We start from the raw sequence: 25,645 nt of genomic DNA on the forward strand, positions 1-25,645 counted from the left end.
GAAAGAAAAGTTCCAAAACTCACACTAACACCCCTGCCCCAATTAGACTCAACCTTTGTGATTTTTTCCAGAAGGAAAGGAAAACTTCAGGACAATAAACAAATATCAAATAATTATATTAAATAGTGCATCTGCTTTTTAAAATTAAGTCCAAATATATGACTGAGAATCAAGCACACAGAGGAGAAAGATAGAAAAGGAGGGAAAGAGAGAGTGAGAGAAAGAGGAACACATTGTTATTCAACCACCATTATTACAGTAAAGACCTGGGCCACAAGGTACAAGAGGAACTATGGTAACCGGCCCAAGAGGAAGGAGGGGAGGGAGGGGAAAAGAAAGGAGAATGTTACCTAGCAACTGAATATTTTGGCAAGACTTTAGCCATAAGTTGTCTAATGAAATCATAGTTAGTGATCTCAGAAAATATAATGAAATAAAAAGAAAATACAAAAAAGGTATGAGTGGGAACACAGGGGAGAAACATTTAAGCATAAAGGTAAGAAAGATCAAATTATTTTTTTCAAATGATTTTTATATTAAACTTCTTACGTAAAACATCTTGCTGTACATTATTTTTAATGAATTTGCACATAAATCAAAAGTTAAAGGAAAACAAACTGATATCTTTTGTTGGTTTTTTTGTTTGGTAATGGGAATCAAACTCGGGACCTTGCACTTGTAAATTGCTGTCTTTTGGAAAAGCATGCGTCTCCTTTAACCACTTGATGCAGACAATAAATAACAAACTCAGAGTTTGAACAATTTCTCTATACTAAAACTGATTATTTTAAACTTTATTAACACTGATTTTCATTAATTCACATCCACACGTTTAAAGAAGTTATGTTAAGTGACTATGCTAACTCTCAAAGGACACGTGTAATAAATATTTTACGAATTGACAACTGATTCCCAAGTTTATCTGTTGCCTGTGTGATATGGGCAAGGATAAGGTAACTTCTCTGAATCTGGGCTTCACCTTTGTAAAATGACAGTATTTCCCATTAGAAAATCAACTAAGCTTTTTTATGTTATGACAGAAAATCCAACTCAGTATGTCTAAACAAGTGAATTGTGGCTTCAGATGAGGCTTTTCTGGCATTTTAAAGACTCTTTCTACCTCTCCCTTTTGCCTCATCCTTAGGGTAGAAGAGAGGTAGCCTCCCCACCCTGGATCCGGAAACAGCCTAGTGTCACAAATAGCCACAGGAATTTCCACTTTTATCTCTCTAGAACTAACTGGGCAACACATCCACTGCTCATCCTAATCACCAAACTTAGAGGTGGGGTGTGTTGATCATCTTAAAGAAATCAGGTCCCAACCCTGTGTCTTTCTCCTTTCTTGGAAATGGGTTTCCAGAGACAATCTAGAAGCAGTCTTAACAAAAAAACAGAATAAATAACTAGGAGAAAAATGACAGACCCATTCAGAGACTCATAATTTGTGAAGAGGAAATGTGGTAACATACAGAAATGTGGTAACATAGAGTCTGTAACACAAGCACTCTGGGCAACTTAATTTAAAATGACTTCCTTTCCAAAATTGAGCACAGGATAAGCAGCACATGTGATGAGGTAGAGAGGATCGCAGCCTCTGCTCTTATAAAAGCTAATACTTAATAATAATTTACTTAAATGGTACAAGTGGAATGCCTTCCAACGTAGTTAAGAGTGGATTGTTAAAACCCCACAAGGTGGCAGCAGAGGAAACATCATCTAAGGGTAACAGTGCAGAGAAGGCTGAAGAAGGAAGGAAAGGAAGGTTTCCCACACACTACCTCCCTGAGAAACACACGGATACACACAGTGCCCAGGATTTGGCCTGGGCTGTTCTGTGTGTACCGGCTCCTCCGAGAAGACATCTTGTCATGCAGGTTCTGGGCTCATGATGAGCATTAGCAGAAGCTGGCTTTCTCTGAGAACTGCGGTCCAGAATGCCTTTTGTGAGAGAAGTTCCTGGTTTTGTTTTCTGTGCAGTCTTTTGTGCGTGTTCCACAAAATTAAATGTTAATATTATTCTTAATCCCTAATGAATAGAATGAAGCACACTTAACGAACATAGAAGCAATCTGCTGCTGAAATAAAGCATTTCTGAAACATACAGCACAAAACACTCATAGTCAGTTCCTGCAGCCTTACCTACTTTTGTCTATTCTAATCATAAACCCTTCAGCTTGAAGTATTTTAAAATACATCCTTTGGAGAAATACAATAATTTGGACAACTTTATACTTCACTGAGAAAAATCACTAACATAGTATGCATATATGTCTTTTGAGTTTTTAAATCTGTATCTGAAGGAGAAAACAAATGAATGAAATAAAATCATCTATCCTAAATAAGTCCCAAAACTTTGAATAAAGATTATTAGGCACTAAGTAAAATGCTTTGAGAGCTGCTAAATTTAGATATTCACAACACAGATACTCATATAGAGAAACATAGCACACATACTATTAATTAGGAATTCAGAGGAGAAAGAATTTCATTAACTTAGGAATGATCAAGAAATATTTTAATAATGCATACTATTTTGCTTTATTAAATGTGGGATAATTTGTGGCCTGAATGAACAGATGTGTCATCTTTTCACTCATTTACCAACTTTACTCACCCTATCTTTCATTTGCAAAAATAGCAGCATAAATCACTAACATCTTTTTTCCTCCCTTAAGAACATGGGATAGAAGCTCCAGAACTTGCCCAGCCTGCCCTGAGCTTGACTCTAGGAGACACTGATGGGATGAAGGCAGCTGCCTGGACTGTACTCAGACTGCCACTTGCTGGGTATAGAAGTACATAAATGAGGAGTCAAATGAAAAGGTTCTGATGAAATATTTCTGTTACTACAAGAATTCTTTAACATTTTGACCTCCCAGCATGGAGATTTTCAAGTGTTTTACGAAAATAAAGAACCCCAAAATAAAAATACATAACTACAAAACCAGAAAAAAAAAATCCTGTTGCCTTTGAAGTAAAGAGTGGGGCCCAGGGCTTCACACACTGGGTCTGTATCACTGAGGGAACAGTGAATCTCTGCAGTTTGAATATTATTCGAAAGTCATCAGAGACTTGCAACAAAAATGAGCATATATTAGTTTTATGTGGGAGTTGAATTTCCTGGTAATAGCCCTAACTTTCCTTTTTATTATTGGCAAAAATATAAGTAACTCCAGTTTCTTACTTTAAAGGTATAGGCGGTTTTTAAACAATGTAGAACTTGTTCCTCCAGTCCCTCATTTTTCTTTGATGAACCAATAGGTTGGAAAACTACCATGGAGATAGGCAACAGTTAGGCAAACGGTAAGCAAACATTCCTATAAAGTAACTCTAAATCAGATTCTCTACACTTGCTACTTTCCTCCAGTTTACAGACAGTAAGTGGCTTTTTCTGTTAAATCAATGTGATTCATTTTTTTTCCCAAACAGTAGCTACTGCCTTTGCTCTGAAGTGTCTAAGGTGCTACTGACTTGAAGTTATATAGTTTTTAATACATAAGTTATATTTGTTCTAACCAAATACATTGCACTACCCAGATCAATGTATCTGAGAGACAAAAGTTCCAAACTACAGCATATTCCTTAACCAACTGCTAAAAGTACATGTCCATTTAAATCATAGCATTAGTCAAACTGAACTATAAATAATTCAGGAATATGCTTACGAAACACAATCCAATACAGCATAGTACTGAAATGCTGGCTGGTTGTTACTAAGTCCAGGAAGGAAGGCTGCAGAAAAAGTATGTTAGGTAAGTTTTGTTCAGGTATAAGTTACTGCACTTTTGGTCATGAGCAATTCAATGTTAATGAACCAAATATGTATGGATTTAAACAGAAATACATTCAAAACAAGGCTATGTATTGATCAGTTGATGAAAATGTGACCAGATACTAAAAGAAATACAATCCTGGATGTCCTCTAGGAATAACAGCTCGATCACCACAATGTACTGCTCCTAAGAACTGTGCAGAATACAACTACCAAAAAAAAAAAAAAAGTATTACCTATTGTGTCCTGGACCGGCCCCAGGCTAGTGGAAAGTCGTGTCTAGTTCTCACCTCTAACTGGAAAGTGGAAGCACAAATGGGACTGAAAGGGAAAATAAATGACACTACAGTTCCAGTCCTGAACATTTTGATGCAAAGGTTAATTTTAAACATCTTTCCATATAACTCTAATCTGCAGAAAAGTTTGAGAACATTTTCTCAGATGGTCATGTGGCTTACTTTGCCACCACAAGAAGGAATTAAATGGACTTCTCTGGGGTTTTCTGTTAAAATATCCTTTAAGGGAAGTGTGTGTGTTCGGAGAAACAAAACTGGAAATAGAAAGCAATTTTCTTGCATTTCTCATCATCCTTTTATTTTAATATCCAAATAAAAGGCCTCAGTCCTGTGTCAGTAATTTACTATTAAAAATAAGATTTTTTGATCTGATCATTAAAAATATTTAAACATATACCACCCCCACAATGTGTATGTATTTATTTAGAAAGTCTTTAAGGGTAAAACTATAAGATTACAAAATACAAACATAACTACAAAACTAAGAAATAGGTGAATGAAATAAGATTTTTAATGTAATTTATGTAATGTATTGCACTGACAATAAAAATATTTTGTGGTCAGCAATGTTTTGATTTTTAAAAATTTTAGTTTAATATTTTGTGATTTAGAAATTTAGAAGTTTGATTCAATGTATCTCAATATTTGATTTCAACAGTTCACCCTATAGCCCTCTTGCTGCCACTTCAAGAATTTGTCAGCTGTAATATAACAACAATATTCAACAATTTGCATAAAGTGAGTATGAAGCAACTAGAACAGTCAGCTCTCAATCAAAATGGACACAGTGTGAATCATCTAAGTGTTCACTAGCTAAATGTTAACAAAGATTGTTGGGCTAGGACAATAGCAGTCTACTTACCTTTCATCACAGCTGGCTCCTAAGTATTTATTCCAAAATAAAGTAAAAGAAGCACAATTATGCCTTTATGACAAAAGTACTGTTTTAACAAAAACGTGTGAGGAACTGATTGTGAAAGCAATTGAGATCTGGTAGAAGCAGTTGGAAAATTGTCAAGTGATATGTGATTTGATTGCCAAAACTGTTTGCTATGTAGAAGGACTTCCATACATACACATTTAAAGACAGAACTTGAATTTAATTGGAAGAAGTAATTAGGAAATAAGTATCAAGAGGTAGTAAAAGTCAGAATTCTTTTCTATTTTGGGTATACTAATGTTTTTGAAATATAACAAAATACTCTATAATAAACATTCCGGCCATTCACATTCTGCCAAAAGGTATCCTGGGTAAAGCTCAGTTAAATAACCGGATATTACATATTTTGTACATAATGAAATTCCTTTAGAAATTGTGTATTGTTTGAGGACTGGTATGTGCATTTATACATGCACACTGGGCTATTTATAATCATTTATTGGGCAATGAACAATCCACGCTTAGTAACAAATACTTCACAGTCCATCCTTACTACAACCTTATGACACAAAACTGGTATTGATTTCACTTTACTGTCGGTGTATTTGAGGTGATTTTCCTGACCAAATAGCAATTAAAAGATAGTGCTGAGCTGGGGATTTAGCTCAGTGGTTCAGTGGCCTGCCTTGCAAGCGCAAGGACCCGAGTTCAATCCCAGTACCAAAAAAAAAAAACGATAGTGCTGAGATGTGAACCCAGACTCAGAGTCTGAGCTCAGAGTCTCTGAGCTTACACACAACTCCATACTGCTAGGTTAAGGACATCTAACACTTACATTACACACTTATTGATAGTATTTAGTAAACAAATGAAGGAATGGAATAACAATCTGAAAGGATTTTCTCATTAAATTGTCGTTCTCTTAAAAAAATGACATCATTTAGTATACAGCCATTAAATTATAAAGGCAACTATGAATTTTCCTATTTCTTAAGCATTAAAAATTCAAATAAGAATCTGGGCAACAATAACAATCTGTTATCTGTGTAGGATCTTCCTGAATTATCATTCAGAGAACAAAATGCTAAAGTGTTTGGGGAAGATTTTAAAAAGAACAGACATTCAGAAAGCAAGTAAACAAACAAATACCACCAGCCTTTCTTAATTCAAAGGAGAAAGAAAAGAGAAATAAATTTAGAAAATAATGAGGAAAATGAAAATGAAAATTATTAGGGAAAACTTGACAGTGGAAAATACCTATTCAAAGAAAGAGCTAACTAACTCACAGAACAAAAGGACTATTTTTGAGAAATTGTGGCTTGGCTTTTGTTTCCTTATCCTTGTTTCTCCAGAAAAGATCTGTAATGGTTAATCCTGATTGGCTTGAGAAACACCTAGAAGATTAGTAAAGCACATTTCTGGGTTGAGTCATGGCTGGGTTGAGTCATTCTGGGTTGAGTGAGACTGTGGTCTGGTTCCTAGCCCTTACCTCCATTGCTCAGCCTTGTCCTTTCTGTTTCCTGGCTGCCATAACATGAGCAGATTTCTTCCCATTTCCATCTTCCATGAAGTTTGTGCCTTGAAGCAGCTGACCATGCACTGAAACCTCTGCATCTGTGAGGCAAAAAATTCTCTTCTGTAAATTGCATATGTAGATATTTCTCCCAGCAACAGAAAGATGACTAATACAAGGTCCTATGAAACTTATTGTAGACTCCTAAGAAAACTATATTCTATGCTCATTTCTGAATTCTCACTCAGCAGTTACTCTGCAGTAAAGGATAAATATGAACTGTTATTGATGAATATTATGTGGTGCTGACATAATAGGTTAACTGAGGATATATAATATATATGTAATATATATGTAATATATATATATGTATATATATATATATATTACAATAATCTTCACAGCATTCGTCCCTATTTGGCACACTGAATATATTTTAGTTGCTATTTATTATTTGTCTCCTCATTCTCATTTAGAAATAAGGGATCTATTAAAGCAGGGACTTTATTAAGTACACCTAGAACAGGGCCGATTATATACTAAGTACTTAGAAATGTTTTTTAAGTGATTAAGTGAATTCATGATACAATCTGAATACCAAACATTTAAATATATTTGACCCTTTATCTCCCAGGAAAGAAATTCTGTATTGTTAAGAAAATCACGTTTAATTAGCGATCTCTTTTCATTTCCCTAGTATTTGAAACCAAAATACACAGAATAGGTGCCAGGAAACAAAATGTTCATCAATTGGTTGGTCAGTTTATGCTGCAACACATTCAACAAAATGCATAGGCAGCTGGAAGCTGGGGGGAACACTTTTTTCAATACCCCTAAAAGATATTTTTGTATTTTCAGTCAATAAAATTAATAATTTGAATACTTCTGTGAAAACATCAAATTTGATTCACTTCTACTTGAGCAGAAAGTCAACTCCCAAAAAGAAGTAAATAAATAATAGTTTTTTATGAAGAACCAGAAAAGCAAGAACTTGCAAGGCCACAGTTCCGTTCACTGCACCAACTTGAACCATGTATTTGATATTGGGACAGCTGCTACAGTCAACTGAAACTCCTATTCAGAGGAGAAATCAATAAGGGCCTAGTACCATTTGTATTTTACTGGTTACCACAAATATATCCTTTCTCCAATCAATTTACAGTCTTGGGGAAGGAAAGCATTAGTTATAACATAATAAAGAATAAAACAAGGTTCTGTAAAGTGTTGATTTGCCTATTTTGCATAACCCCAGAATATACGTACCTATGAAGATAGTAATTCTCTCATCTTGTTAAAAGAGCCACCATGCTTTTCCCGGACTCTCAGACTCTACTGAAAATGCTTTACTAACAGATTACTTTTCCTAAATATGTATTTTTGATAGCCTAACTGGCCTTTCCATTCTCCATATAACCCAGGACCACGGGCTTCTTACTGTGCTATGAGTATACTACCCACAGTCACCCAGAGCTGTACCACTGCCTCCCTCCTGAGTAGCAACTCTAAGGACTCTTATTTATGTGGCTTCTGTACTGAAATGAAGCTGCCATTTTTCAGCGTGAATGTCTTTTTTTTTTCTCTCATGACATAGACAAATGTTGATGTTTAGTACAAGTCAGTACATTAGTTCCTAATTAAGTTCCTAGATGCTCCAGCCAAAACTTGCTGTATTGAATCCAAGAAAAGAATGGCAGCTATGTCAAAAATAAGTTGCTAGGGATTTTTGTTGTTGTTGTTGTTGTTGTTTTGTTTTGTTTTATTAAAAGAAAGTTGTCTATTAAAGACTATGGGGAACTACATGCTGGGACATAGGAAAACTTGTCTTGGCTTCCTCTTAAGATGAGTTGGTGGTCAAAGTCCCTCTGCATGTCACCAGGTCCTGGTCAAAGCTGCAAAAATGTTAGTAGGCAGCAACAAAGATATTTATTATTACTCACTGTATAACGCTCACTTCCAAGTCCCTGGAGGGACACATTATTCTTGGGAGCCCGGGTTTATTTTAGGAATTGCAGAGATTTCCTCCTGAGATCCTAGGGTCTTCTTGGCGTCATCTCTCCACCTGTCCCTTGCAGTTCCCCCCTCCCTCCCCCTTCTGTATGGGCCGGACTTGCTCATATTCACCAGCGAAAGGTTACCTACTGCCGGTTCACATCAGAGTCTGGGACAGTTCCTCTACATTTTCTCAGCTGGGAAGACCCAAATCACACACTTTTGTTAGTTCAAAAGAGGTCTGATTGTTGAAGCTGAGCCCCGCTGGGGAGACAACACACCGGCAAGAGGATCATTTCCAAAGGATTGCTGTCTTAGCCGGTGCCAGAGAGAGACAGCTTTCCTATTCCCCTCAGCGCCCTCGGCCAAAGACCAAAAGGTGGCTCCTCCTCCAGGAAACACACTCCTCCCTGGAAGATTACGTTAGCAAAGTCCTGACTAGAGAATCGAAACAAAAACCAAAGTGAGGCAAACTACAGGAGCCGGCCGGCCGGAAGAGTGGATACAGAGCTTTCTGCCGGGATCACAGCGCGGTCGCAGTCCCGGGGTCGTCTGCACCCTCGCGCGCGCCCTGCCACCCGCTCACCTGGCACCTGCTCACCTGTCCAGGTGAGATAGTGCTCAGCGCGGCCTGGGAGCCCCGCGGGACACCTGTCCCGAGACACAGCGCAGCAGACCTACGACTCCGCGGCCCCATCTGTGTCACCCGTGGGGCATCCAGCGGGGGGGGGGACCCGCTCCCTTCCGTGGGAACCGAGGATGTCGAACGGGTATTCCGCAGACAAGTGCTTCTGCCATCTGCTCTCCTGCTTTAGGACGCGATTGAAAATGTACATCCAGGTAGAGCCCGTGCTGGACTACCTGACCTTTCTGCCCATAGACTTGAAGGAGCAGATTGTGAAGACAGCAGACACCTCTGGGAACATGAAGGCAGTCGAACTGCTTCTGAGTACCTTGGAGCAGGAGCGGGACTGGGGCCCTGGCTGGACCCGGGAGTTCGTGGATGCCCTAGAAAGAGCAGGCAGCCCCCTGGCCGCCCGCTACGTGAACCCCAACCTCACCGACTTGCCCTCCCCGTCCTTTGAGGCCGCTCAAGATGAATGTGTCCAGCTGCTGACCCTTCTTCAGCCCACTCTGGTGGACAGGCTTCTGGTCAGAGATGTTCTAGACAAATGCATGGAGAAGGAGCTGCTGACTATTGAAGACCGAAATCGGGTAGGTGTCTTTTCAGGTGACGAAGCTGTGCTTCTGTACTGATTTTGCAAAGCGGGGGTATTTGTTTGCCCCATAAAGATGGTCTTTGACTTCTTTTGGCAAATCTAGTTTCCTCCTTTGCAAAGGGAATATGTAGGCACTTAAAACATAATTTTTAAACTTTAATCACAAAAGAACTAATTTTCTAATCCTTTCATCCCAATAATGAAACATTAGAGTAGGAATGTGCTGTATACTAACAGAAAATGCTATTGAACACTATGTGCAATTTTTGTAATTTTTGAGATGCATTTTCATAGCTCATGTTCAAAATAACCTGCAGAAAGCCCTAATATTATTAACTCTATCTTACAGATGAGAAAACCCAGTTAAGTTCAATAATTTGTTCATGGTCTCCCTGGAAAAAGGGTAGCAGAGTGAAGATCCTAATGGTATTCAGTTTTATGTTTTCATTAATGTTATTCCATAGAACAGGAGTCAGCATTTCGTCTTGCTACCCATTTTTGCAGGCACACAACTAAGAGCGGTATGTAGAGTTTTTAAATTTTTAATTTTTCTGTCTATAAAGTTTTACTGGAACCCAGTCATGCACATTTGTTTATATACTTTTTATGGCGGCTTTTTTTCAGTTAAACAGGCCACATGACCTGTAAAACCTAAAACATTTGTTATCTAACTCTTCAGAGTGTAAATTTTCCAACTTCGGCCCAGTACTATGCATTATGCTATTTAGTTTTGATCTAAATAAATTATATATAACACTTATCACATACACACACACACTCTGTCTTTAATCAGAATTTCTTCATTGATTGGAATCAAACTTTAGACCTAATTCACTGAACAATATGTTGCTATTTGCAGTTTTTCATATTTGTGAAGGAATAGCAGATTTTTTAAGGCAGCACTTTGTCAGGGTGACTTTTCCAGGTGTCTTTATACTTAATATAATGCTCATTATTTTTGAGCAGATGCAGATGTATCATGAAGCATATAAATGCTGACCAATTTGAACCTGATATTCAGTTTTAAGCTTTAAAAGGCATTTAGACAGATAAACACATAGCTTCAAATCAAACTTTGTCTATACTTTGTTGTGACTTTTTTTCTTTTTGATTTATCAATTGCATCTTCATGACAAAGTCCAGCATCAGATTGATTGGATATAGCCTATGTTCTGAGTTGGTCTTCACTAACTGAAGTTTATGGTCCTTTGAAGACTTGACAGCCATAGGGCCTATCCAAAGACCCAACTTGCATCCAATTGTGATGGCCAGTTTTCCCAACAAGTAAATTACTTTACACTGTTGTCTGTAGCATTTATGTCATTTTGTGTATTGAGAACCAACGAGAACGCATTATAGTAGTCCAGCTGGATATGACAAATGTGTACATCACTGTGGCAGAATCTTAATTTGGAAGAAAGTATGCAGCCTTCAAGCCAGCTGGAGATGGAAGATGGCATTTCCAGCCACAGTAGCTGTTAGGAAGTCCAGAAGCAACAGAGTCCAGTAACACCACAAAGCTGTTTGTGTTTGGTGGGTATGATGTCCCGATTGCCAGCGAAACAGCACTTCTCCTTATTTACTCTAAATACTTCTGCCTATCAGCATCACTTTTGTCTTGCCTGGATTCAATTTTCGCCAGCTACATTTTATCCAAGTTCTTGATTCTGGCAGGCTTGGAGGAAGCTAGCAGTAATTCAAGGGATTTGACACAAAGAAGATAGAGAGTAAAGGGACTTTCATGTACTGAGAGCTGTTAAGGGCAAAATAACCATTTTTTTCCTTAGATTCATTCTGTAAAGAGGCCTTAGAATAGTGAAGAGCTATGTATTTGAGGCTCTCTAAGGAACAATAGTGTCTCTGTAAGCAGCTCGTGATTTTTATATGCATCATTTTATATTATCACTTTCAAGCTATGACAGTAATAGAAAGGAAGCATTACTTTGGGGAGAATTTCTATTGATAAGAGAGTCATTGATGATATTTATCTTATAGGATCACAATATGAAGTGAGAGTCATAAGAATTTAAAATAGACATGGATTTCAGGTCTATCTTTGTGTCTTAATATAAGTACAACTTTGGGAAGTTATTTAAGTTTACTGATCCTAAGTTTATTCATGAAAATGCACATCATATTAATTTCTTTTCTCTCAGTACTTTAGTTAACATAAAATGAAAATTAGTGATTTATGGAAAGGCTTTATAAATAATAAAGAACTATTTTAATATGATTACACTGACTTTTGTTATCACTCATCTGGTTACATTTCCTTGAAGTGATCGTATAAGCATTTCCATAGTGACTGATAACAGTTTGAACAGTTGAAGAGGGGCACATGTTTTACCCCTGGCCAAAAACATTAAATACCTGTAGTCTTGATGCCCAATACATTTTCCATTTGGAGGCGAGAGCCACAGATACCAAGACTGGTCCAGCTAGAAACTGAGTCCAATTCCAACATGAAGTTGAGTGTCCAAGTAAATCTCCACAAGCTCATTGTATTGTTAGGGAATTTAGAAAGGACATACATCTTGGAAGAAGTAATGGGAGGAGGGGAGGAGGACATCAGGAGGAGGTGAAGTGGGGAGGAGATGGAGAGGAGGAGGAGGGAAAGAAGAAAAGGAGGGAAGAAGGAAAATGAGGAAGGAGAAAGGAAAGGAGGAGGAAAAGAAATAGGAAATTAATTGTATCGCTGACAATGACATGAAAAAAATCTTTGTTTTTAATATGTAAATTTTGCTTGTTGATTTACTATTGCAAGAGTGTTGAACTCCGCTAAACTCAGAAATCAGCATTATATTTAAATACAATATCTAAGATTAAGAGGAAATGAAAGCATTTTTATTAAAATGTATAAAGTTTTAGCAAGCTAGTATTTTATGAAAATGTCAGTTTCTGCACTTATTTGTGTTGGAAAGAAGAAGTACATCAAAGAATTTAGAACATGGAAGCATTGAATTGTCTCGCTCATAGTCATTTGTATTCTGTATTCTATGAATCAATTAACAGTGTTATCTAGACATTTTTAACTTGATTCCAAAGGGAATGTTGAATTTTCTAGCACCAGAAACGGGAAGAACTGAAAAGATTTATTGAAAAATTCCAAATCTAGGGCTGGGGATTTAGCTCAGTTGTTCCACCACCTGCCTTGCAAGCACAAGGTCCCGAGTTCAATCCCCAGTACCTAAATAAATAAATAAATAAATAAAATTCCAAATCTTGATAAGGCTACAAAACTGCACAGATATTATGTGTGTAGAAGGTAATGGCAGTGTGATCCACGGTGCCTGAACTCAATAAGGTAAAGAACTCTTTACAAGTATGATTCTCCAGTAAAAATCAACTTACCAGATTAATATTTGAAGAAAACTTGGAGGTTAAAATATGATTAGATTTTTAATAAAAGCATTCTTTACAATGTCCCATTCACCCTCTTTAGGAAAATACTTTTTCATTGCTCCTCTTAGACACAGTTTAACCTAACAAAAGAATAGGTTATTAAAAATAGTAATATTTTTAGTTAAAATAAGATTCTAAAATCAGTCTTACTATCACTTCTCAAATTAGCAGATAATGAAAATTTCCAAAACCAGAGAAAATAAAGAATTTCTATTACAGTATGAAGTTAGAGGAAAAATTAGGAAATGAGCATGCACCTGCTTAGATAATGCTAAGGAAGACATGGAGCAAAATCACTTAAACTTTATTAAGTTTAGAGTCATTTTAACCACTACTTTCCAGAAAATAAACCTAAAATTGAAGATCTTTAGTAACTAAAAATATTGCTTAAGAAAGCAGAATTCAGGCTCTACAATGTAGGATGAAATTCTACTTCTGCCACTAACTAGTCGGAGACCTTAGAGATGTAATTAAATATCTCTATCTTGAATTTCTGATCTGCAAAAGGGAGTTTTGGAACCTCCTCCAGTGCTGCTGGATTAGTATATGCATTATTTGGAACAGCATTCTTAACTATTAGGCAGTGAGACTAAAATATCTTTTGAGCAGACTGTACTGCACTTATTAAGTAGTATTATTAAATTAAGTAGTATCTACTGGTGAAATATTTGTAAAAGTAAATCATTTTCCCAGCTATTGTAATGATAGCTAATACAGTACTAAATATGTGTCAGACATTGTTGCAATGCTAGCAAATCCCTGATATTAAAAAGTTTTGGAGTATGATCATAGGACTAGAAAAGAGAAACATTTTGCAAGAAAAAATGTTAAACAATACAAATTACACACATGATTGGCAGAAGTTGAGAGATAATTTAAAGAATATCTAAGCCATTATTTCTCATGTAGGATGCTGATTAGAAACACATGAGATTGTTAAAAAATTGAAAAAATATGTGGATTTTCAATATAGACAAAGTAAATCAGTGTCTCTTAGAAGTAGCTCCTATACATAAACATCTAAAAAATCCCCACCAATGAATGAGTCTTAACATGCCACTAGGATGCAGAATTTCTAGAATCTCTTTCAGTTGCTTTGTTTTCCACATGGAGAAACTGAGGATCATGGAAATGACAGTGGACCCTAAAATTACAACTGGCCCCACATATGAACAATTTGGATTATAACTGGGATTTTAGTTTTAACTTATGACCAAAGTAATTTATTACAACCCAAATGGCATCCAATGCACAGTTGTAAACAAAGACTTGCAATGCCAGAAAGGTGTACTTAAGTGTATGTAAGCATCGGTCTGAGCCCAGATGCACGTTTGTAGACATGATTTCAGTAAACGCCTTATATAATCACTATGATTACTGCTATCAGAATGGCCCCCAAAAAAGCTAGAAAAGAAACTAAGGATATAAGGGAAGGTTAAAAAAGCAAATCATAATCGAAAAAATAAAAGGAAATTCTGTGTAAATATGAGAGTGGTGTCCAAGTTACCAGTATCACTAATACATATTGCATGTAAAAATCCACCATCTCAACAGTCTTACAGAGAAAAGATTTGTATAAGGAAGTTAGTGTCAGCCTGTGATAATAGTGAAATATTTCATGCCAGTAAGGGGTGGATCCACAACTTTAAAGTGAGAAATGGAGTTCAGAGTGTATCTAGGCATGGTGAAGCAGCCAGTGCTGATAAAAGGGCTGATGAAAATTACATACACCACTTTGAAACTATGACACAGAGAAATGGCTTTTGCTCGCATCAAGTTTTCAACTGTGATGAAACTGGCCTTTTCTGGAATAAAATACCCAGAAAACTATATATTACCCAGGAAGAGAAGGAAATGCAAGGCCAAAAGCTAATGAAGGATAGGCTAATCTTCCTCTTCAATAAATGGTATTGGAAAAACTGGATTTCAACCTGCCAAAGATTAACACTGGACCCTTATCTTTCACCATGCACTAAATTAAAATCCAAGTGGATAAAAGATCTAAATATTAAAACAGAAACACTAAACTTGCTGGAAGAGAAGTTAGGCAGAACTCTGGAAGACATTGGCATAGGAAAAGACTTTATGAACAAATCCTCAGTAGCACAGGAACTAGCAGAAAGAATCAACAACTGGAATCCCATCTTATTAAAAAGCTTCTGTACTGCAAAAAAAATCATCAGCAGAACTAAGAGACACCCTACAGTGTTGGAAAAAATTTTTACCAGCTGCTCCTCAGACAAAGGACTATTATCTAGAATATATAAAGAACCAAAACAATCAGCCCCCCCAAATATAAAGACCCATTTCAAAAATGAGCATCTGAAATGAACAGACATTTCTCAGACAAAGAAGTAAAAGCAGCACGTAAATATATGAAAAAATGCTCCACATCACTGGTCATTTGAGAGATGCAGATAAAAACAATACTGAGATTCCACCTCACCCCACAAAGAATGGCTGCTATCAAGAAATCAAACTATAACAAATGTTGGAGGGGATGTGGGGAGAGAGGAACCCTTCTCCATTGTTGGTGGGAGTGCAGACTGGTGCAACCACTGTGGAAATCAATATGGAGATACCTCAAAGAGCTTGGACTGGAGGTTCCATTTGACCCAGCCATCCTTCTTCTGGGTATCTTTCCAAAAGAACTAAAAGAATCATATCACAGTGATATATGCACACTCATGCTTATAGCAGTACAGTTTGTAATAGCTAAGACTTGGAAACAGCCCATTTGCCCATCAGTTGGAAACTGGATAAAGAAGATTGGTTTTTCTATAAAATGGAATATTACTCAGCCATAAAGAAAGAGAAAATAGATTCATTTATAGGAAAATGGATACATATTTAAGATATACATATTTAAGTGAAATAAATAATTCACACGTGTAAATACCAAATAGTTTCTCTGGTGTGAATAAACTACAATGATACATAAGATCCTAATAAGATTACTGACATTGAGAAATGGGAAGAAAGGAGCTAAAGGTGTAGGGAAGGTGGGATGGGTAGGGGAAGGGTAAAAAGGGAAAAGAAAAAAATGTGAGTTATTGAAAAGATGGAAATAAAGTGTTTGTAGATGGGGAGTGGAGGAGGGGTTAATGGGAGGGCAGGGTCAAGGGGGAAAAAATGAGAAACAAGACCTGTCATGTAAAGGTACAAGATCCCAATAATGAATGTAACTGTACTGTATCCCTGAAATGTACCAATAAACTCAATTAAAGATGAAAAAATAGGGATAGACTAATTTTATTGCTATGTGCTAATGCAAGTGGTGGCCTCAAGATAAAGCCTCTCTTGCTTTATCATTCTGAGACCCCTAGAGTGTTAAGAAAACATTGGGTCATGGGTGTGTGGAGATCTAACGCAAAAGCCTGGGTAACAAGATTACTTTTTCTTTAGTGGACCAGGGAGGCTTTCTGTCCTACAGTTAAGAAATATCTAAACTACAGAAGTTTACCACTCAAGGCTCTCCTAATCATGAACCATGTTCCTGCTCACCCATGAGATTTGGAAGAATTGGCTAAAGAATTCCCACAGCTCTCAGTCCAGTTCCTCCCATTTAACAAAATTCATCTACTTCATCCTATGTATGAGCAGGTTACAGATAACATTGAGAACCTATACACCAAGGAACTGTTCCTGAAGTACCTCCAAGTGGTCTCAGACACAGATTTAACTGTTAAAGATTTCTAGAAGAAACATTACAACATCCTTTCCTGTGTGGGGTTAATTGAGAAATTCTGGACCAGTGACTCTCTAAGGACACTTCAATCTACTTAGAAGAAAGTGTGGCCTAAAATTATAAAAAAAAAAGAGACTTTGAAGGCTGTGTAGAGGAGCCTGAGCCCTCAAATGACTTTGTAGCTGATGATGTTGTTACTATAGGAGAGTTTATAGGCTTGCAGGCAGAGGAACTGGTGGAGGGTCACTCAAAGGAACTGTCTACAGAGGAACTTCAACAACTTCTGGCTGAGTGAAAGAGAATGGTAGCTAAGGAGCTATCTGAAGAGAAGAGAGTATCAACAGTCAGTGGAGCAAAGTTCTTCTGAAATAAAGGAAATACTGAAAAAATAGACAGAACTACAAACATTTGTAGAGAAGACACACTCAGACAGATAAAAAGCCATTGCATTCTCTTTCTTGATGATGATATCATGTCATACTACAGAATGGTGTTAAAGAAAAGACAGCTGGACTTCGTGGTGCACGCCAGTAATCCCAGCACTTGGGAGGCTGAGGCAGGAGGAGGATCACTGTGAGTTTGAGACCAGCCTTGGCTACATAGTGAGTTCCAGGGCAGTGTCAACTACATAGTGAGACCCTGTCTCAAAAAAACAAAAAAAACAAAAAAAGAAAAGACAGAAACAGACAACCTCAGACAAGTTTTTAGTTCTGAAAAGATTGAGACCTAGTGAGCTAGAAGCAGGTCCTAGTACATTACACAGTCTCCCAAGGAGAGAAAGGACACCAGACAGCCAGATTCCTGATGTTCTTTTGTAAGGAGACTCTCCTTCCAAACAATAACAACCTTCCATTTCATCCTCCCTTCCTGCAAGCCAACAATGTCAGCTTGAATAGTGGTACAGTGTGAAATTGTTGTTTGGGGTAAACTAGGCACATTTTATAACTTTTTGGTAAATACACTAGGAAAATTATTGTTGTTTCTTGTAAATTATGAACATTATGCAATGCTTTTATTATGAAAAGGTTAGTTAAGGGGTGCTTTGGTAGGTTCAGAACACATTATGGATATTTCCGTTATTTGTTATAGGAAAAATAGTCTTGAATTACAACCAACTTTAGTTACAACCAGCTCTCATGAATGAATTCATTTTGTAAGTCAAGGATCCACTGTAAGTGGCTTGGCCAATGCTACAGAAAGCTAATGATGTCCTAATTTCTTCTGGTCCAATGTGGTTTATGTTAGTCTTTTGTCCAGTTTTTTATACTTTTAGGATCTGGAAAGACACACCGTGATAATGATTATATAAATAATCCATATTATAAGAAGTTTTGCCAGATTAGTATAAAAGGGAATGAAAATAAAAACTAGCAATTTTAATCAATGCATATAAAATAATTCTTCCTCATAAATAAAAAATAGTTATAGAAATAAGATTTCTCATAACATTAAACAAAATTCAGGACATTTTTATAGTAATAATAATGCAATTATTAAATAGGCAAAATATGAATCTGTTCTAACAATATTTGCTTCATCAAGCTGATAGTGAAGAAAGAGAAGTTAGAAAAGAAATATATAATTTTCCATTCGTAATCTTCTCAGGTTGAAAATAAATAGCGATGCACAAATATACACCAAAAATGAGTGGAAAAAGACATAACATGACTACAGATTAAAGATCCTTTATCTTGCAGCCCTTATTCAGAATGGCTGAGGTAAAACATTCATTTCCTAAATGTTAGGTTTGGATATCTCAATGGGTTTAAAATTGGTACGTATTGAAAAAACTGCTTAGTTCAAAGCTGTCCTTCTCAGATCTTAGAATTGTTACTAGTAGTGTTACTGTTTTCTTTAGTATCTGAATATAAACCTTTGTTATTATGCTTACCTGTCCAATTTTTCTGAAGGATATTTTCTGTTTACACTTACTCATAAGGCATTTCATCTTTATTTCAACTTTTCTCTTAAAATAGATTTCTGCTGCAGAAAATAATGGAAATGAATCAGGTGTGAGAGAGCTACTAAAAAGGATCATACAGAAGGAAAACTGGTTTTCTACGTTTCTGCATATTCTTCATCAAACGGGAAACAGTGCCCTTGCTCAAGAGTTAACAGGCAGTGATCACTCTAAAAGCAATGCAGGTATTTGTAATTTTACTAAGGTAGACTTTGGACATTTTTGACGGGTGATTAACACTTTAAAATGAAACCTGTAAACATAGTACTGAACATCAAGATTTTTAGAAGCAAAATTATATAATGAGAAGGGATTTGATAGGTTGTTTATTTTAATCACCTTTACAAATGAGGAAACTGCTGACTAAGAAAAAATTAACGTTATCAGAGACTACAAAATTCAGCAAGTAAGGCTAGGATACTTGCACTTGACTTCTATCATTAGAAATCCACTTTCAGTCTTATTTTGGAAACATGGTAAGATGCTGAAATTTTATGAAGATACTTTCAACATTACAAAAGACACAAATAATTTAGAAAAAATATTGTACTGTTTATTGTAACTCTGCTTCACATTCTTCTGAATATTCCCGTTAATTTTCAAGTATTTGGCAAAGGACTTACAATTGCCAAAATATTTCAACCTTACTTAATATGATTTTTAAAGTATTTAATAATACTATCTGTAACCCCTTTGCATATATTAGTTGTAAGTCTGATTTAAATTGACCCCTTAACTCGGGATTTAGCTCAGTGGTTCCACCACCTGCCTCTCAAGTGCAAGGCCCTGAGTTCTATCCCCGGTACCACTAAAATAAAAAATAAAAATAAAATAAATTGACCCCTTCATTTTTGTAATATGGATCTTATGTTTTCAAAAGTATCATGTATAAGACAGATTCAGTTAATTGTTAACAAATTAATTATAAGTCTTATAATTATTGCAAGCTTACTTTATTTCCCTTCACTTCGCTCTCGATTCAGTCGTTCTGTGAACACATGCCAGATGTTTTGCCCCTGTTCTAGGGGCCAAGGATGTGATGTTAGTGAGACTACAAAGTTCCTATTCCCGTATACCCTGCCTTCTAGTGGAATGAGATTCACAGGAAATTTTCTGAATTACATATGCAGTGAAAAAGCAGGCAGTCATAGATGGCATAAACAATAAGTGTGAGCAGTGAACCAAAATAACTATATTATTGAAGAAATAGCACATGATGTTTCATGGTGTTTTTTTTTTTTAGTATCATGTATAAGACAGATTCAGTTAATTGTTAACAAATTAATTATAAGTCTTATAATTATTGCAAGCTTACTTTATTTCCCTTCACTTCGCTCTCGATTCAGTCGTTCTGTGAACACATGCCAGATGTTTTGCCCCTGTTCTAGGGGCCAAGGATGTGATGTTAGTGAGACTACAAAGTTCCTATTCCCGTATACCCTGCCTTCTAGTGGAATGAGATTCACAGGAAATTTTCTGAATTACATATGCAGTGAAAAAGCAGGCAGTCATAGATGGCATAAACAATAAGTGTGAGCAGTGAACCAAAATAACTATATTATTGAAGAAATAGCACATGATGTTTCATGGTGTGTTTTTTTTTTTATGAAATAGCTTAATTTTTGTCCAATACTTTGAAATACAGAAATATATGAATGTATTTATTTTACTCATTTAACAGTGGTTCGTTCAGTTTTCAAAAGTCAGGCGATAATTCTGTGGTGTATTTACCAGCAAATTCTGTTTCTACTATTATTGCTTCTGTGTGTGCACATGTGTACCTATATGTATATACAAAGAGAAGAGACAGATGGAGAGATGGAGACAGGCACAGATGGAGACAAAGAGGGAGAGAGAGACAGAAATATTTTGCTATGAGGGATTAAAATAAGAATTATAAAATAGCATTACTAAACCTATCTGCAAATGGCCCAGGAGGAGTGTAGCGTAATCAAATGGCTGAGTGAGGTCACTCTCTTTATCTCTCCCTGCACAGTGTCATATACTCGAGGTCAACAAAAAGTCAAAAACTCAAAACATTATACAGCTGTTTTTCCTCTCTGGAATTATTGAAGAATTTGGGAGCCCTAATCAATCCAGCTTTCAAAAGTCGGATAGAAATTCCATAATCTTTCTATCTGCCAGGCCCACAATTTCTAATCATCACTGTTTCCATTTATGCCACAAAGTGTAATGGTGTAAAAATCACTTCTCATTAAGAACTCTTCTTGTTTTCCTCTGGTTCTCTAGAGTGGCCTCAATGGTGCCACTTACTTGCAACATCTAGATCACTTATTCTTCCATGTGTATGTCATTTCCCAAGCATTTTTCCACAGCATAATTCCTGTTGCCAGTTGGCTAGGACTGAAGGGACTTGTAGTCAGAAATATGGGGCCAAATCTGTCTTACACACCTCAAAAATGAACCTCGAGCCTAGGGTAGACCATCCCATCTCTTGATAAAAGCCTTTGCAAGACCCCATGAAGCCATTACTACCTACTGACAAACATTCTAGAACTTGAATTTCAAAGGAAAATGGCAATAGTCTAGCTTTTATTGTTTGTTTGTTTCCTAGGATATTTTGGACTCATTATGTCAAGGAATTTTACAAAGGACAGTTTTTCAGCTCACAATTACTTCGTTACACCCATCCAGTTAGAGGGCATCTACCCATTTTATGTTTCAGTCCAGTGGGATAATTGTTTAGAAAAAAATGTAGGAGGATCTGCTTTGAAGTATTTCTATATCCTCCTGACAGAAACCCATATGCGGCAATATTTCTTGCTAAGATTTCTTTTTTCTTTGTGATGCCGCTAAGGATCAAACCCTGAGCTTATGCAAATTAGGCAAGCACTCTACCATGGAGCTACATACCTAGCCCACTAAAATATTTTAAAGTTCCACTTTACTAGGTGCCTTGTAGATGTTTAGTGTAATTTTTCAAATTATAGTTGTCTTTTAAACAAAAGCAGTCTAGGTGGAATATATCTAGTAAATCCAAGATAATGTCAATTTTTCAACATACCTTATACACATGTAGTATCTTCATGCCTTCCTTAGTACTTTTCTTATACGCCATAACTTGATACTGTGATTGTGTGAGTCGAAGAATGGCATTGAGACTAATTTATCCTGACTCCCACAACCCTACCAGATCTACCATTTTGCCCAAACCAAGAACCTTATAAAGACAGAAAAGGCCTGATTAAAAACAAAACAAAACATAAAAAAAAAACACCCACAAGTACCAATTACCCATCTTTTTCCCCCTTCCTGGTTCACAGCAGTGTCCTTTTGAAGGGAAAGGATGATGGATGCTAACTCAGATATTTAGCCTGCTGTGCAGACAGAGGATGCAGCAGAAATGAGTCTCTAGGCTTCCTTCAAAGGTTGAATGGAAAATGTCAAGTCCCATGGGCTCTCTGACCACCACCACTTCCACTCAGACTCACTCTTGACCAACTCATTCTACCTAAGTTTCCTTTTCATTCCCTCGGAAAACCCAGTCACGATAGTCAGGGTTGTAAATACCGATTATTTTACTGGCAGGCCTCGATGACAGGAGCAAATTTAGCTGTGGCTGCTCTCGTGAGAAGATAAAGCCTTGAACGACAAGTTATAGTGAGCTAAGTTGTGGTCTCTCATAACATACAGGTTGAAACCTTAACCCTCGGTGTGGCTAAATCTGGAGATAGAGAATCAAGAAGTGATTGAGGTTAAATGAGGTCATAACAGTGAGGCCCTCACACAATAGAACTGTATAGGAAGAACAGGAGAAAAGAGATCTCAGTTTTCCATCATGGAATAACACAGTGAGAACGCAACCATCAGCAACTCAAGGAAATGACACCTCTAGGTCTGTCACCTTGATCTTGGACACCCAATCTCTAAAACTGTGATAAAGTTTGTTGTTTAAGGCGCTCAGTCTATGCTATTTTGTTCTCATGACCTGAGCTAACTCATACAGATTTTAGTACCAAATGTGATCCTGCTAAAATACATAAAGTGACTTTAGAATGGGATAATGGAGAGGAAGAGTTTTCAAGGCGAATGCTAACAATATAGATTTTAAGGGTTAGTTCTCAGAAATAAGGAATATTATTGGAAACTGGAAGAAAGGTGATTCTTGTAAAATAACAAAGAACTTGATAAAAGAATGTTCTAATATTTTGTAGAATGCAAATATTATAGTGATGAAATTGGATACAGTATCGAGCAGAGAAGATTTCTAAACAAAATGTTGAAGGAGTGTTGTGTTTCTTTCGACTGATACTATAGTAAGTCAGAAAAGAGAGAGAATGTGACCTACAGAAGCAATCGTTAACCCCAAAAGGACCAGAACTTGAAGAACTGAGAAATTCTCAGCCCACCCATAGTACAGAGACTTAGGATGGTGTGTTCTACAGAACATTACTGTGTGACCGGACAAATGCTATTGTTGATAAAGAGATTATGGATTGGACTCGTGTACATCCTCATTTCAGCAGAAGCCAAGGGTAAACATAACATTATGCCAGCAGAGACACTGTCAGTTTGCCCTACAGGGGACAGAGAAAACAGAATGAAATGAGGAAAGGCTGTCACAGGTTCACTGATGCTCTTTGGCTGGGAATAGGTGCTGTGCCTAAGAAAGGACAGAGTAACCCAATTCAGAGTTCATCAGGGTTGCCAGTCCCACCATCTCCCAGGCAGCAGAGCTTTTTCCTCCTTGATTTCCAAGTTTGTGGCTGCCTCTTTGGTTTAGATGCTGTGCCTCCAAGGTGGAGATACCTTACAGTCAGCTGCAAGGGTAAGATTCTCAGAGAGCAAAGAGGGCCTGGTGTGATTCTTCCACCCCAGAGGGGCCGGAGGACGGAGTTTCTAACCCGAGAATTATTCTTTGTCTGTTTAGGGTTTTTGTTCATTTGTTTATTTTTTCTTTTCTTTTAGTTCAGCTTTGTTTGGCTCTGTTTTGTTTTGTTTTGAGACAGGGTCTCACTTTGTAGTGCAGGATGGCCTTGCACTCACTATGTAGTGCAGGCTGGCCTCCGACTCATAGTGGTTTTCCTGCCTCAGCCTCTTGAGTGCTGTTATTGCAGGAGTGGGCCACCATGCCTGGCTTGGTTTGTTTCTTTAAGATAGGCTCTCACTATATATTTCAGGCTGGCCTTAAACTCACTGTGTACCCCAGGCTGGTTTCTAACTTGCAGAAATCCTGCTTCAGCCTACCAAATACTGGGATTGCATGGAAGTGTCACCAGGCCCTGTCATTTTTCTTATTTGTTTTGTTTTGTTTTTGGTGGAGGGAGATTCAAAGATAATTATTTTTAAGCTTTAAAATCTGACAGAATTTGTCTTGCTAGGTTATGACAAATCTCATCTTTCTTTCCTATGTACAATATATATATTTTGGAATGGATACTAGCCTGCACCACAATTGCATTTTGGAATCACATAACTTGAACAGCTTTGTGAGTTCAGAGCTGGAAGAGAATTTACCTGAGGCTGAATCATACCTAGATGGCTACCCAGATCTAATTTAGATAGTATTTAAATAGACTTTGGATTTAGACGTAACATTCTGATTCTCCAATGAGTTACAACATTTAAGGCTTTTAGAGAGATTAATGTATTTCACAAACAATGAGGATATTTTATGAAGGAAACTGTAGGCTCCCCAGAGTCATATATTGGAGCCTTAACCCTTAACGTGGCCGCATGTGGAGATAGATAGTGTGTTTAGGGTAATTAAGGTGAAATGAGGTCATAAACCTGAGCCCGTGTGCCAGTACAACTATGGTCTCATGGAAGAGGAGGAACAGAATAATCTCTTTTTCTTTTCAGCATGTGAGGACAGAGTGAAGGCAGCTGAGAGCCATAAGAAGTAGATTTCATTGTTTTAATTACTCTGTGGTAAATTGTTGCCACCACCCTAACAGCCACAGGAGCCTGACTCCTTAGGCCCACTGACTCCTAGCTCCTCCCTTGGATTTGTAACTTCTGGCCAAGTACGGGACCTAACTTCACTTATCTGTAAAGTGAGGCTCATAATACTACTTGTTACCTAGATTTATTTTGAACATCAAATGACTTGATCAATGTAAAGTGCTTTATGATAAGCACAAAATAAATTGGCTACTATAATCATAAATCCCAAACACGTGTGATAACTGTCTTTAAATAGTGTCAAGTTGGTTTTTTATCTGAAGTCACAAGCATTTCTTTTTTCCAGAAAATTCTTCATGAAAAGTTGGACACATTTCCCCCTTATATCACACAAGCTAATTTGAAATCATATGTTGAGAAATTTTCTTCTGTGTAGTGGCACACACTTGTAACTCTAGCAGTTTGGGAGGTGGAGGCAGAAGGATCCCAAGTTTGATCCCAGACTGGACAACTTAGTCAGACTCTCCCACAAAATAAAAAAAAAATAATAATAAATACAAAATGAAGGGATGGGAATATAGATCTATACAGAAAACTTGGCTTTACCCCTAGTAATGCCCCCCCCCAATTTTTTTTTCTTTATGGCATCTGTTTTCTCTGACAGATTTTAGTTTGAGAAGGAACAGAAATTACTGTTTTTCTTTATGTTCCATAGAGGCCCTTAATAAAACACTCAGTGCACATTGGTTGAAGGCTGAACGGCAAGAAGGTGGACTAGGAGAAAGAAGACATACAGACAACTTTGTATATTAAGAAATGCTCCAAGAATTCAGAACACATGAATTTAGTCTGACATTAAAGCAGATGTACATCTTCATGTGGAACGTACAGCGCGAGAGAACAAAATGGCAAGAGCACAAGCTAAAGAAAAACTACCACATTTACATTTTCGTTAATTCAGCCTTAAATGTAGCTTTGAATCCCTGAGTCAGTGACTTTAATGCCTCAAGATGATGGTCAGAAGGAGAATCATCTCACTTTCCTCATGATGAGCAAAATA

The 25,645-nt window shown here is 37.0% G+C and overlaps 1 protein-coding gene and 1 long non-coding RNA gene across 3 annotated transcripts in view; one reads left to right on the top strand and one right to left on the bottom strand.

Annotated features, from left to right (window-relative positions):
• Nucleotides 1-4,018: 4,018 nt before the first annotated feature.
• On the bottom strand, nucleotides 4,019-8,797 carry LOC117283428. Its single transcript, XR_004514410.1, has 3 exons — nucleotides 8,399-8,797; nucleotides 6,438-6,562; nucleotides 4,019-4,093 (listed from the first exon to the last, which is right to left on the bottom strand). It is a non-coding gene; the product is annotated as an uncharacterized LOC117283428 (long non-coding RNA).
• Nucleotides 8,798-8,887: 90 nt separating this feature from the next.
• Nucleotides 8,888-25,645, top strand: part of Ifih1 (interferon induced with helicase C domain 1) — a 64,228-nt gene continuing 47,470 nt past the window's right edge. For both annotated transcript variants that reach the window (XM_010606848.2, XM_010606849.1), the window contains exons 1-2: nucleotides 8,888-9,665; nucleotides 18,737-18,905. In XM_010606848.2, coding sequence (XP_010605150.1) covers nucleotides 9,210-9,665; nucleotides 18,737-18,905 — 625 coding nt within the window. In that variant the 5' untranslated portion in view covers nucleotides 8,888-9,209. The remainder of the gene's footprint in view (nucleotides 9,666-18,736; nucleotides 18,906-25,645) is intronic.

Source organism: Fukomys damarensis, unplaced genomic scaffold (assembly GCF_012274545.1).
Source record: "Fukomys damarensis isolate Sample0158 unplaced genomic scaffold, DMR_v1.0_HiC HiC_scaffold_26, whole genome shotgun sequence".
In the NCBI taxonomy this organism is placed as follows: domain Eukaryota; kingdom Metazoa; phylum Chordata; class Mammalia; order Rodentia; family Bathyergidae; genus Fukomys; species Fukomys damarensis.